At 40.8% G+C, this 12,044-nt stretch overlaps 1 protein-coding gene across 1 annotated transcript; it reads left to right on the top strand.

The window, feature by feature from the left end:
- Positions 1-10,262: 10,262 nt before the first annotated feature.
- Positions 10,263-11,723, top strand: dio3a (iodothyronine deiodinase 3a). Its single transcript, XM_035742448.2, has one exon. The coding sequence runs from the start codon at positions 10,411-10,413 to the stop codon at positions 11,194-11,196; it is 786 nt and encodes a 261-aa protein (XP_035598341.1). The 5' UTR covers positions 10,263-10,410; the 3' UTR covers positions 11,197-11,723.
- Positions 11,724-12,044: the final 321 nt, after the last annotated feature.

The following is a 12,044-nucleotide window of genomic DNA, read 5'->3' as shown; positions in this document are numbered from 1 at the left end:
TTGGTCATAACTAAACATGGCGGTGCTCGCTTTAACATTCTCACTGGATTAAAGACCTCCTCCATTCCTGCCATTATTGAAAGAGATTGTGATATCTCACATCTCAAAATAGGGCTACATAATGTTAGATGCCTCACTTCCAAGGCAGTTACAAGCAATGAACTAATCACTGATCATAATCTTAATGTGATTGGCCTGACTGAAACATGGCTTAAGCCTGAGGAATTTACTGTGTTAAATAAGGTCTCTCCTCCTGGTTACACTGGTGACCATATCCCCCACACATCCCGCAAAGAAGGAGTTGTTGCTAACATTTACGATAGCAAATTTCAATTTCTGTGTTTTTGTCTTTTGAGCATCTTGTCATGAAATCTATGCAGCCTACTCAATCACTTTTTATAGCTACTGTTTACAGTACTCCTGGGCCGTATACAGCGTTCTTCACTGAGTTCCCTGAAGTCCTATCGAATCTTGTAGTCATGGCAGGTAATATTCAAATTTTTGGTGACTTTAATATTCACATGGAAAATTCCACAGACCCACTCCAAAAGGCTTTCGGAGCCATCATCGACTCAGTGGGTTTTGTCCAACATGTGACCAGACCTACTCACTGCCACAATCATTAGCTGGACCTAGTTTTTTCCCATGGAATAAATATTGTGGATCTTAATGTTTTTCCTCATAATCCTGGACTATCAGACCACCATCTTATTATACATATTTTAGGAATGTCAGGGATCGCTCCAGAACTTTCATTACACACACTTGGCCCCTATTCCCACAGATTATTTTTGTGCCCTTTGTTCACCATGCCCTTGTCGATTATTGTTACTATGTCCGTTTGTGCGTGTGTCATGCCCTGACCTTAGAGATCCTTTTAATTCTCTATTTGGTTAGGTCAGGGTGTGACTAGGATGGGAAATCTATGTTTTCTATTTCTTTGTTGGCCTGGTATGGTTCCCAATCAGAGGCAGCTGTCTATCGTTGTCTCTGATTGGGGGTCAAACTTAGGCAGCCTTTTCCCACCTGTTGTTTGTGGGATTTTGTTTGTGAGCAGCACACAACATCACGTTTTGTTGGCTTCGGGATTGTTTTTGGTGAGTTTCATATTAAACATGTGGAACTCTAAGTACGCTGCACCTTGGTCCATCCATTCATTCAGATGACTGTGACAGCGTGTGAGTACCTGTGCTGTGTGTTTTGGCTTTACCTTGCCATTGTGGGTTGCGCAGATGATTACGGGTCTCGTCCCATGTGTTAATCATTGTGCACGTGTGTTATTTACTCGAGGTACTCCTCGCTCTTTTGTTTTGGGTTTCTACCCTGTGTTTTGTTACGTGTTTGTTTGGCCTTCGTCTTACACGTCACACTGTAATTTGGGCTTAATTTTAAAAACTATAACACATTCCTGCGTCTGTCCCCCGATCCTTCATGCCAACGAGACAAGGAATCAAAGTTTTGAGAGAAATATTCTTTAAAATTAGAGGGATAGAAAATGTTTCAGTTTTATACACATTTTTGGAGAGTTTGAAGTTGTGATTCTTTGCTCCCGACAAGGGCATTTCCAGGCATAGAGCTGACATGCAAATTAATAATATTGAAAGTATTTAGACATTTCAGAAAATATATTTTCCCTTGTAAAATTCCCCTAAATGTAACATTTTTGTTCAAATAATGCAACAAAATCCTTTTTTAAAATATATTTTATTACTATAGAAATAAAGTTTCTCTGCAAGACAAGGATTCTCCTGATTTAAAAAAAAGAATCTCTGAGCTAATATCCTGCTATTTGACATATTTTGCCATGAGGCTGAAAGGGGGTCTGCAGGGGGGGTGCGCTATCCCAGTAGATATACATTTCCAGGTGGGTGTTCCACATTGCAAGAGGATGAGATCATGTAAACTGCTTAGACTGGGTGAAAAGGGCTACATGGAATAGGTCAAAACATCAATACAGAGAACTCTATTTCTGTTTTGTTTCACTGCATTCAGCCAAATGTGGAGCAACATTTCATGTCATTTGATTTAGATATTGGCTGACTATCAAATATCCATCTTGGATAGAGGGGGAAGGAAGCATAATTTATAACTGTTGACTGGAGGATAAAAATGAGAAAAGCTCCGTGCTGCTGCCATGTTGTGTTGCTGCCATGTGTTGCTATCATGTTGTCATGTTGTGTTGCTACCATGCTGTGTTGGCATGTATTTCTGCCATGCTATGTTGTCTTAGGTCTCTCTGTATGTAGTGTTGTCTCTTGTGTGTTTTGTCCTATATTTTTAATCCCTGTCCCCGCAGGAGGCATTTTAGTAGGCTGTCATTGTAAATAAGAATTTGTTCTTAACTGACTTGCCTAGTTAGATAAAAGTTAAATTAAATTAAAATATATATTTTTTTTAAATTACTTTAAAGGACTAAACAAGACACGAAGATAGGTGACAATTTCTCAAATGTTAAGGGTTCATGGCAACGAGTCACATTCTCGCAAAACTCCCAGTGTCATGTGATTTGGGGTGAAGAGTCACCACACACTTTGAAAGGCTTTCCTTGAGTGGTTCGCTGCCCTCGAGAGCGTGTGGTTGTTTACGAAGGGAGAAGGCTGAAAATAACTGACATCAAAGGTCAGTTATCAATACGTTATCAATATGGAATGATAATGATCATTGCACAGGTCACAGTTATCTAAAAGATAAACGGTCCATAAACACTACGTGTAGCTCCTTTCCAATGATCAAGATAAGATAGATCAGATATTGAACTCTGAAAGGTCAGAACAACATTTTGCTGCGAAGGGCCATTTTCTGTTCAAATAGCTTGAGAGAAGAACGAAGTTAAGTTTCATGTGACACATATAGTCACAGTTTGTATAACTGCCATCAAAGACAGAGCCTGCTGTGTGTGGATCGCCGCACTGTTACACACTAACCTACTCCACTGAATAGGTCTACCACGGGATGGAGATGATGCGATTATGTCAATTATTAGAAGTGTAATTTCATTTGATTCATTTTTGTTTACTTCAAAAACAGCCTACACACAATTACTGATAGCCGGCACCTGGGAGTTCCCACTGGGCACAGACGTCAATTCAAAGTCTATTCCACATTGGTTGAAGGTAATTTTGTTAAAATGATGTGGAAACAACATTGATTCAACCAGTGTGTACCTAGTGGGTTATGAGATATATTAACTGATAGCCTAATTTTGACAGTTTGCTCAATGTGCTAAAGGAAAAAGGACAACATAGGATTCCACCCAATAAGGCCCTATCGATATGCGCTAAGAGTGCATAAATACCTCTCACTTATTTTTGTAGGGATTTGTGTGATATTTTAATATGTGAAAATTCAAGATCCATCGTATTGAAAGAATGTTGTGGCGCCCCGTCATTTCGAGCCTCACATTTTTTGGCAAGAAATGTAAATAAAAAATATATATATTGGGGGAGCTTGTCTGTTTTGAATGTTATTTTGGCATTATTACGTGTCACATCAGTTTGCAAACAATGTAAAAAAAATATATACACAGTTGAAGTCGGAAGTTTACGTACACTTAGGTTGGAGTCATTAACTCGTTTTTCAACCACTCCACAAATTTCTTGTTAACAAACTGTAGTTATTACAAGTTGGTTGCAAGTTGCAAGGACGTCTACTTTGCATGACGCAAGTCATTTTTCAAACAATTGTTTACAGACAGATTAATTCACTGTATCATAATTCCAGTGGGTCAGAAGTTTACATACACTAAGTTGACTGTGCCTATAAACAGCTTGGAAAATTCCAGAAAATGATGTCCTGGCTTTAGAAGCTTATGATAGGCTAATTGACATCATTTGAGTCAATTGGAGGTGTACCTGTGGATGTATTTCAAGGCCTACCTTCAAACTCAGTGCGTCTTTGCTTGATATCATGGGAAAATCAAAAGAAATCAGTCAAGACCTTCCATTGTAGACCTTCACAAGTCTAGTTCATCCTTGGGAGCAATTTCCAAACGCCTGAGATACCATGTTCATCTGTACAAAAAATATACAAGTATAAACACCATGGGACCATGTAGCCTTCATACCACTCCAAAACTGCTATAAAAATGCCAGACTACGGTTTGCAACTGCACATGGGAACAAAGCTTGTGCCTTTTGGAAAAATGTCCTCTGGTCTGATGAAACAAAAAAAGAACTGTTTGGCCATAATGACCATCGTTATGTTTGGCGGAAAAAAGGACAATGCTTGCAAACTGAAGAACACCATCCCAACCGTGAAGCATGGGGGTGGCAGCATCATGTTGTGGGGGTGCTTTGCTGCAGGAGGGACTGGTGCACTTCACAAAATAGATGGCATCATGAGGTAGGAAAATTATGTGGATATATTGAAGCAACATCTCAAGACATCTGTCAGGAAGTTAAACCTTGGTCACAAATGGGTCTTCCAAATGGATAATGACCCAAAGTTGTGGCAAAATGGCTTAAGGACAACAAAGTCACGGTATTGGAGTGGCCATCACAAAGCCCTGACCTCAAAATGTGTGGGCAGAACTGAAAAGGCGTGTGCGAGGAGGCCTACAAACCTGACTCAGTTACACCAGCTCTGTCAGGAGGAATGGGCCAAAATTCACCCAACTTATTGTGGGAAGCTTGTGGAAGAGCAAAACAAATTCTACCTCATTGGATGCTGCCATAGAATTACATTAGAAGTGCCCATCCAAGAAGACTCAAGGTCATTGGCCATAGATAAAATGATGTCAAATCACGTTATATGTACAGTAGCTCTGATTGGACTGATCATGTCAACATCATACTTTCAAAATCTTAGCTAGCAGTCATCATCATGAATCAAGTTGACAATCTACTGGAAAATCCTTTTTAATCCTTGTCATATGAAGAGAAATTATAGACAAAACATATCGGTACTCATCGGCCATTGGACATAAACATAACACAACAAATTGGAAATCGCAAATTCAACAATGACTGGTTTGGAAGGAATCAGTGACAGTGCTGCAAGCATTGCAAAGCAATCACTAGCCTGCTATTCAGTGGGGTGGCTGTGTTGCCCCAAATCTGGTATTAAAGGGCTCTTTTCCAAGTTTAAAATTATAAACATTCAACATTGGCCATGCTGTCAATGAAGCATAATATGCCATGCTCAAAACAACTGTTAACTCAGAACTGAGAGAACTTGACTTCAGTGAGTTCAAGACAACTGGGAAGTCGGGAATAAATGAGCTCCGACTGGGAAAATATGTTTTGAACGGTCATCCAACTCGGATTTGTAAATCCGGCCTCTTTCTAGAGCTACGACCTGAAGATCAATGACGTCATCATGATTCAACCTTGTTTTTTCTGAGTTCCCAGCTGTTTTGAAAGCACCATAAATCCAGAGAATGCCAGACTTCGATAACAAATTTGTCCTCAAAGGAACGCCGTGCCACCTTCCTGTTCAAGTGAGCACTGCACAATAATGTAAGTCAAAATGTATTGAATGCTGCTGCATAAATGTTGTAATATGCCAGAGAGATATGTATACTGTAAGAAAGTAATACTAGGTGTATGTTGTATAGTAAGATGTTAGTAGCCCATGTGCCTCACCCTAATAATTTGGTCTATTTAGCCTTCTTAATTTTGCCTACTGTTCTGACTTGGTGGTGTACATGTAGCCTATATCCTGTTTTAGAGAAGTGTAATCATCAAATACTGTAAGAGCTTTCATTGTCTGCTTATATGCCCTTTTTATTTATCCTACAGTTCTGACTTGGTGTACAGGGAGAACACTGTAAGAACGGCCCATGTTCTGAATTCTGTCGCTGTACATTTCAAAAGTGCTAAACAAATAGTTATTGACTACTGTATGTTCGTCCGAGCTCGCTCATTAATGTCTTAATCAAAATTATGGATTGCCTCTTATCTGCTTGTCGTCCCCTTATGCCATAGTTTGTACATCTCAATTGTCATTAGAAACCACATTTGTTTAAGCAAGTCAGCCATATCAACAATGTTTTTTTAAAGGCAGTAAATGAGGCTGAATGAACTGTTTTGCTGCCAGACAAGGCTCCGCTGATAGCCAGGTGTAGCAGTGGTAAGATGTTGGGACTGCTGTTGGGACAGCTTTATGTAGGCCCTAACAGTTTGTGGGCACCGTTTGTCACCATTACAGTGGAATTAATGTACGGTTTAGTGTTTTGTTTTGTAGAGGCTTTGCTGGCATGCATCCCACTTTCTTTGTTTTTTTGCCCAACCAAGATTTACATTCTAAAATCGCTAATGGTTGCAACTAGCCCAAAACGCAGCAACCTTCTCAGCAGGGGTTGGGACCTAAATTATTTCCTAATATCAAAGCACGAGGCGAGACCCAAATGCAGACACAGGAGGCAGATGGTTGGAGTCTTACAATATTTATTCATCCAAAGGGGTAGGCAAGAGAATGGTCGTGGACAGGCAAAAAGGTCCAAACCAGATCAGAGTCCAGGAGGTACAGTGTGGTTAGTCAGACTCGAGGTCAAGGCAGGCGGGTACAAAGTACAGAAACAGGCAAGGGTCATAGCCGGGAGGACTAGAAAAGGAGAATGCAAAAAGCAGGAGAACGGAAAACTGCTGGTTGACTTGGAAACATACAAGACGGACTGGCACAGAGAGACGGGAAACACAGAGATAAATACACTGGCACAGAGAGACAGGAAACACAGGGATAAATACACTGGCACAGAGAGACAGGAAACTCAAGGATAAATACACTGGCACAGAGAGACAGGAAACACAGGGATAAATACACTGGCACAGAGAGACAGGAAACACAAGGATAAATACACTGGCACAGAGAGATGGAAAACACAGGGATAAATACACTGGCACAGAGAGACTGGAAACACAAGGATAAATACACTGGCACAGAGAGACTGGAAACACAAGGATAAATACACTGGCACAGAGAGATGGAAACACAAGGATAAATACACTGGCACATAGAGACTGGAAACACAGGGATAAATACACTGGCACAGAGAGACTGGAAACACAGGGATAAATACACTGGCACAGAGAGACTGGAAACACAGGGATAAATACACTGGCATAGAGAGACTGGAAACACAGGGATAAATACACTGGCACATAGAGACTGGAAACACAGGGATAAATACACTGGCACAGAGAGATGGAAACACAAGGATAAATACACTGGCACAGAGAGACTGGAAACACAGGGATAAATACACTGGCACAGAGAGACTGGAAACACAGGGATAAATACACTGGCACAGAGAGACTGGAAACACAGGGATAAATACACTGGCACAGAGAGACTGGAAACACAGGGATAAATACACTGGCACATAGAGACTGGAAACACAGGGATAAATACACTGTCACAGAGAGACAGGAAACACAGAGATAAATACACTGGCACAGAGAGACAGGAAACACAGAGATAAATACACTGGCACAGAGAGACTGGAAACACAGGGATAAATACACTGGCACAGAGAGACTGGAAACACAGGGATAAATACACTGGCACAGAGAGACTGGAAACACAGGGATAAATACACTGGCACAGAGAGACTGGAAACACAGGGATAAATACACTGGCACATAGAGACTGGAAACACAGGGATAAATACACTGGCACAGAGAGACAGGAAACACAGAGATAAATACACTGGCACAGAGAGACAGGAAACACAGAGATAAATACACTGGCACAGAGAGACAGGAAACACAAGGATAAATACACTGGCACAGAGAGACAGGAAACACAGGGATAAATACACTGGCACAGAGAGACAGGAAACACAGGGATAAATACACTGGCACAGAGAGACAGGAAACACAGAGATAAATACACTGGCACAGAGAGACAGGAAACACAGAGATAAATACACTGGCACAGAGAGACAGGAAACACAAGGATAAATACACTGGCACAGAGAGACTGGAAACACAGGGATAAATACACTGGCACAGAGAGACAGGAAACACAGGGATAAATACACTGGCACATAGAGACTGGAAACACAGGGATAAATACACTGGCACAGTGTATAAGGTTAATTTCTGTTCCTTTTTTTAACCTGTGAAACCAACCATTTTTTACATTTAGTTACTTCACCAATCAGTGCGGAAAGAGCAGGCAAACTAGTTGTTTACATGTGTGATGGACAGACAAGTATGGCGCAAGATGTGACTGAAATTTTGTGGGTGGGAAGAGCGTAAAAGAGGGTTGAAGAGAATGCTTACAGCTGCTGGTCATCTTGTTATGACATGCATTTTGTGAATTAAGTCCAGAAAATTATACCTAGAAGGAGCGGTTTCTATGGAGGAACTTTGAATGTCCTTAGACTAGCAAGCAAGCCTGTGTGCGCAGAGCGACACCAGATCAATAACAAACATCTTACCTTTTGGTAGTTAATAAATCCAATGTGAAACGTGATAACTAGGCCTATGGTATCCCTAACTAGCATTGAAAAAGTTAGTCTTCTCTAGCCACACTGAACAAGAATATAAACGCAACATTCAACAATTTCAAGATTTAACAGTTCATATATGGACGTCAGTCAATGTAAAACACATGCATTAGGCACTAATCTATGGGTTTCACATGACTGGGAAGGACACATTTTCTTCGCATATAGTTGACCAGGCTGCTGATTGTGGCCTGTGGAATGTTGTCCCACTCCTCTTCAATGGCTGTGCTAAATTGCTGGATATTGGCAGGAACTGGAACACGCTGTCGTACACGTCGATCCAAAACAAAACAACCATGCTCAATGGGTGACATGTCTGGTGAGTACGCAGGCCATGGAAGAACTGGTGTGATGTGGATGTCCTGGGCTGGCGTGGTTACACGTGGTCTGCGGTTGTGAGGCAATTGGAGGTACCGCTAAATTCTCTCAAATGACGTTGGAGGTGATTTATCATATTTTGGAGTGGCCTTTTATTGTCCCCAACACAAGGTGTACCTGTGTAATGATCATGCTGCTTAATCAGCTTCTTGATATGCCACACCTGTCAGGTGGGTGGATTATCTTGGCAAAGGAGAAATGCTCACTAATAGGAATGTAAACAAATTTGTGCACAACATTTTAAAGAAATAAGATTCTTGTGTGTATGGAAAATGTCTGGGATCTTTAATTTCAGCTCATGAAACACGTGACCAACACTTTACATGTTGCGTTTATAGCCTAGCTGTTTGCACTAACATTTGCAGATTGATTATGCATATTATTTGTATACCTATTGTAATTTAGTGGGAGAGTGTCGATGAGTGCCTTGTGCGTAATTACGCACCTACAGGAGTTTGATGGTTAACTGCAATGTGGTGGATATCATTTTCTAATTCATATCGTTATTAAACTCACTTTGTCATAATGAACTGAATTCAGATGATGAGTGAACAAACAAAAAATTATCCGTGGCCTTTTCCTCCCCATTCATTAATAATCTTTAACACGGATCGATGTGAACTCTAAACGAATAGTTACACAATGTTTAGCAATTACAATGTAGGCTACTAAATCAAAATTGTGAATCGTTGTTCTATTAGGATTTTCAGACAAGCTTGTGTCACCGTTTTTTTCATACGTTTATTCCGTTATTGTGCGCTACAACACTTTAAAACGAAATGTTACCCAATTATACATAAAAGACATCTTGAAACCCGAAGAGGTGTTTTGGCTATGTGTTATGGAACGTTTAAAATAAACTTCCCTTGTTCAGGCTATGAATAAATATTGTCAAGTGCCGTTTATTTGAATGAAGTATACTTGACCCATCTCTTATCCAATGAATGAAGTATACTAGAGCATTCGACCCCTCTCTTATCCAATGATTGATAATGAAATGTATAAGCAGACTCAGTTAAAGCAATACAGTCAAACACCAGTGTCGTGAGGTGGTTTCATATTGTGCAAAGCTGAAAGCTCCACCTGGCAACATACACCTGACGCTGGGTATCGGAAGAAATTGGCTTGTGATGTTATGGAAAAACAGATGACGCTTTGGTCAATCCTTGCATGTGCATACACGGTTAGGTGTATAGGACGAGAAAGACAGGCATTTAGGCTACTTATGAGGAGGAGGCGGAATTCAATCTCTGTCGCACACAGCCATTTCGTTTTCTTCCTCACACACACACACACACACACACACACACACACACACACACACACACACATCTCGCTCTCTGCCTCTCCTATCATCAGTAGCCTAAATTAATAGAAGGTAATCCCCGCCATGTGAGGAGTCGGCCACGGTTTGGAGGCGGGGTGTTTTTCATTCAAATCCACTGCCTGTGCTATAAAAAGGGAAGTTACAAGTAGAGCGCAACTTTAGCAAAGGATCGTAGCGCAAGAGTAACGCGGTCTGTCTGAAGTTTTAGAAGCTATAGCCTAAAGATATTAGCGGTCTGCGATTATTAGTCGGCATGAATACGGTAAAGGCTATGAAAAATGCAATTGTCTGTCTTATTTTACTGCCTCGCTTCTTCTTGGCAGCGATAATGCTGTGGTTTCTCGATTTTCATTGCGTAAGAAAGAGGGTCTTCCCCAAAATGAAGGAACAAGAAGGAAATATTGTCGACCCCCCCGTATGTATTTCCGAGTCTAATCGAATGTTCAGCTGGGAGTCAATCAAAGCCGTTTGGCATGGCCATAAACTGGACTTCTTAAAATCGGCGCACCTTGGATATGTAGCGCCCAACACTGAAGTTGTGCAGCTCCGCGACCAGAGATGCAACCGGATTCTTGACTATGCCAAAGAGAAGAGACCGCTCATTCTAAACTTTGGCAGCTGCACCTGACCACCGTTCATGACACGCTTGAAGGCGTTCCAGCGTGTTGTGCAGCAATACGCTGATATCTCAGACTCTGTCGTTGTGTACATAGAGGAAGCGCACCCGTCGGACGGATGGATGAGCTCTGACGCTCCCTACCAAATTCCCAAACACCGCTGTCTCGAGGATAGACTCAGTGCCGCTCAAATAATGAACCGTGAGGTCCCTGGGTGCCTTGTTGTCGCAGACAGCATGGATAACTCGTCCAACGCCGCATATGGAGCATATTTCGATAGACTTTACATACTTCAAGACGGAAAGATTGTCTACCAAGGAGGTAGAGGGCCGGAGGGATACCGCATCTCTGAGCTGAGAGACTGGCTAGATCAATACAGACAAAGTGTTGGAAATTCAAGAAATGTCGTTATTCATGTCTAGAGTTTTATAACATTTTAGGCGTCACCATTAAATAAGTTATGTCTCTACACATTTCATACACTGCAACTTTTCAAGAGTTGCGGCTCCAATAACGTGTCACATGGACACACAAGCATTTTCACTTGTGTTGTTTACTAGTGATGTATGTGTAGGCCTATCCCAAAGGTTGCAGAATTGCCTGTTTTAGTTCTAGTTATTATTTTGACCGTGGACATCTCAACATATTACGTCTATAGACGATCGCCTGCAAGGGTTTATTTGTTCTGTGTTCCCATATTTGTCATGTTCTCTTTATGCGAATGTTTGTGTGGAAAGTGTGAGTAAATTAGGGTTTGCCATGACCAATTTATTGCCAGTATTTTTGTGAAGTTCGGTTTTTAAAAGGTACCTCACCAGAAAACCGATACTGATGTTTTAATGCTGAAGATAATGATTGTGTGCAATATCTTTTTACTTGTATTTTTGGTTTTGTAAATATGGTTAACTTTTTATGGAGATACTTTTATAATAAAATGTCTTATTCTATACTCTGGAAAATAACTATTTAAAACATTTCGCTCATTGCTGAAGGTGAATTCATTTAGGATGATGTGTAGGATATTCATTTAGCATGCTTTATCTGCATGGAATAACTTTTGTTAACTAAAGTCACATTTAAAATTATGGTAAGGTAATTACTGAGTAGATAGCCTATAGCCTCTAGCAACAGGCTTCCTCCCTTGTGCGCAATAGACTGTGGAAAACCCGGTTACTGGGTAAACCACACATTTCTTTGATAAAAACATCAAGAACAACTTCCTAATATTGAGTTGTTTTTCCCTCAGAACAGCTTCAATTCGACGGGGCAT

This window comes from Oncorhynchus keta, chromosome 29 (assembly GCF_023373465.1).
Source record: "Oncorhynchus keta strain PuntledgeMale-10-30-2019 chromosome 29, Oket_V2, whole genome shotgun sequence".
Lineage (NCBI taxonomy): Eukaryota > Metazoa > Chordata > Actinopteri > Salmoniformes > Salmonidae > Oncorhynchus > Oncorhynchus keta.
Note: the sequence above shows the minus strand (reverse complement) of the source record. Positions and strands in the feature narration are given on the sequence as shown.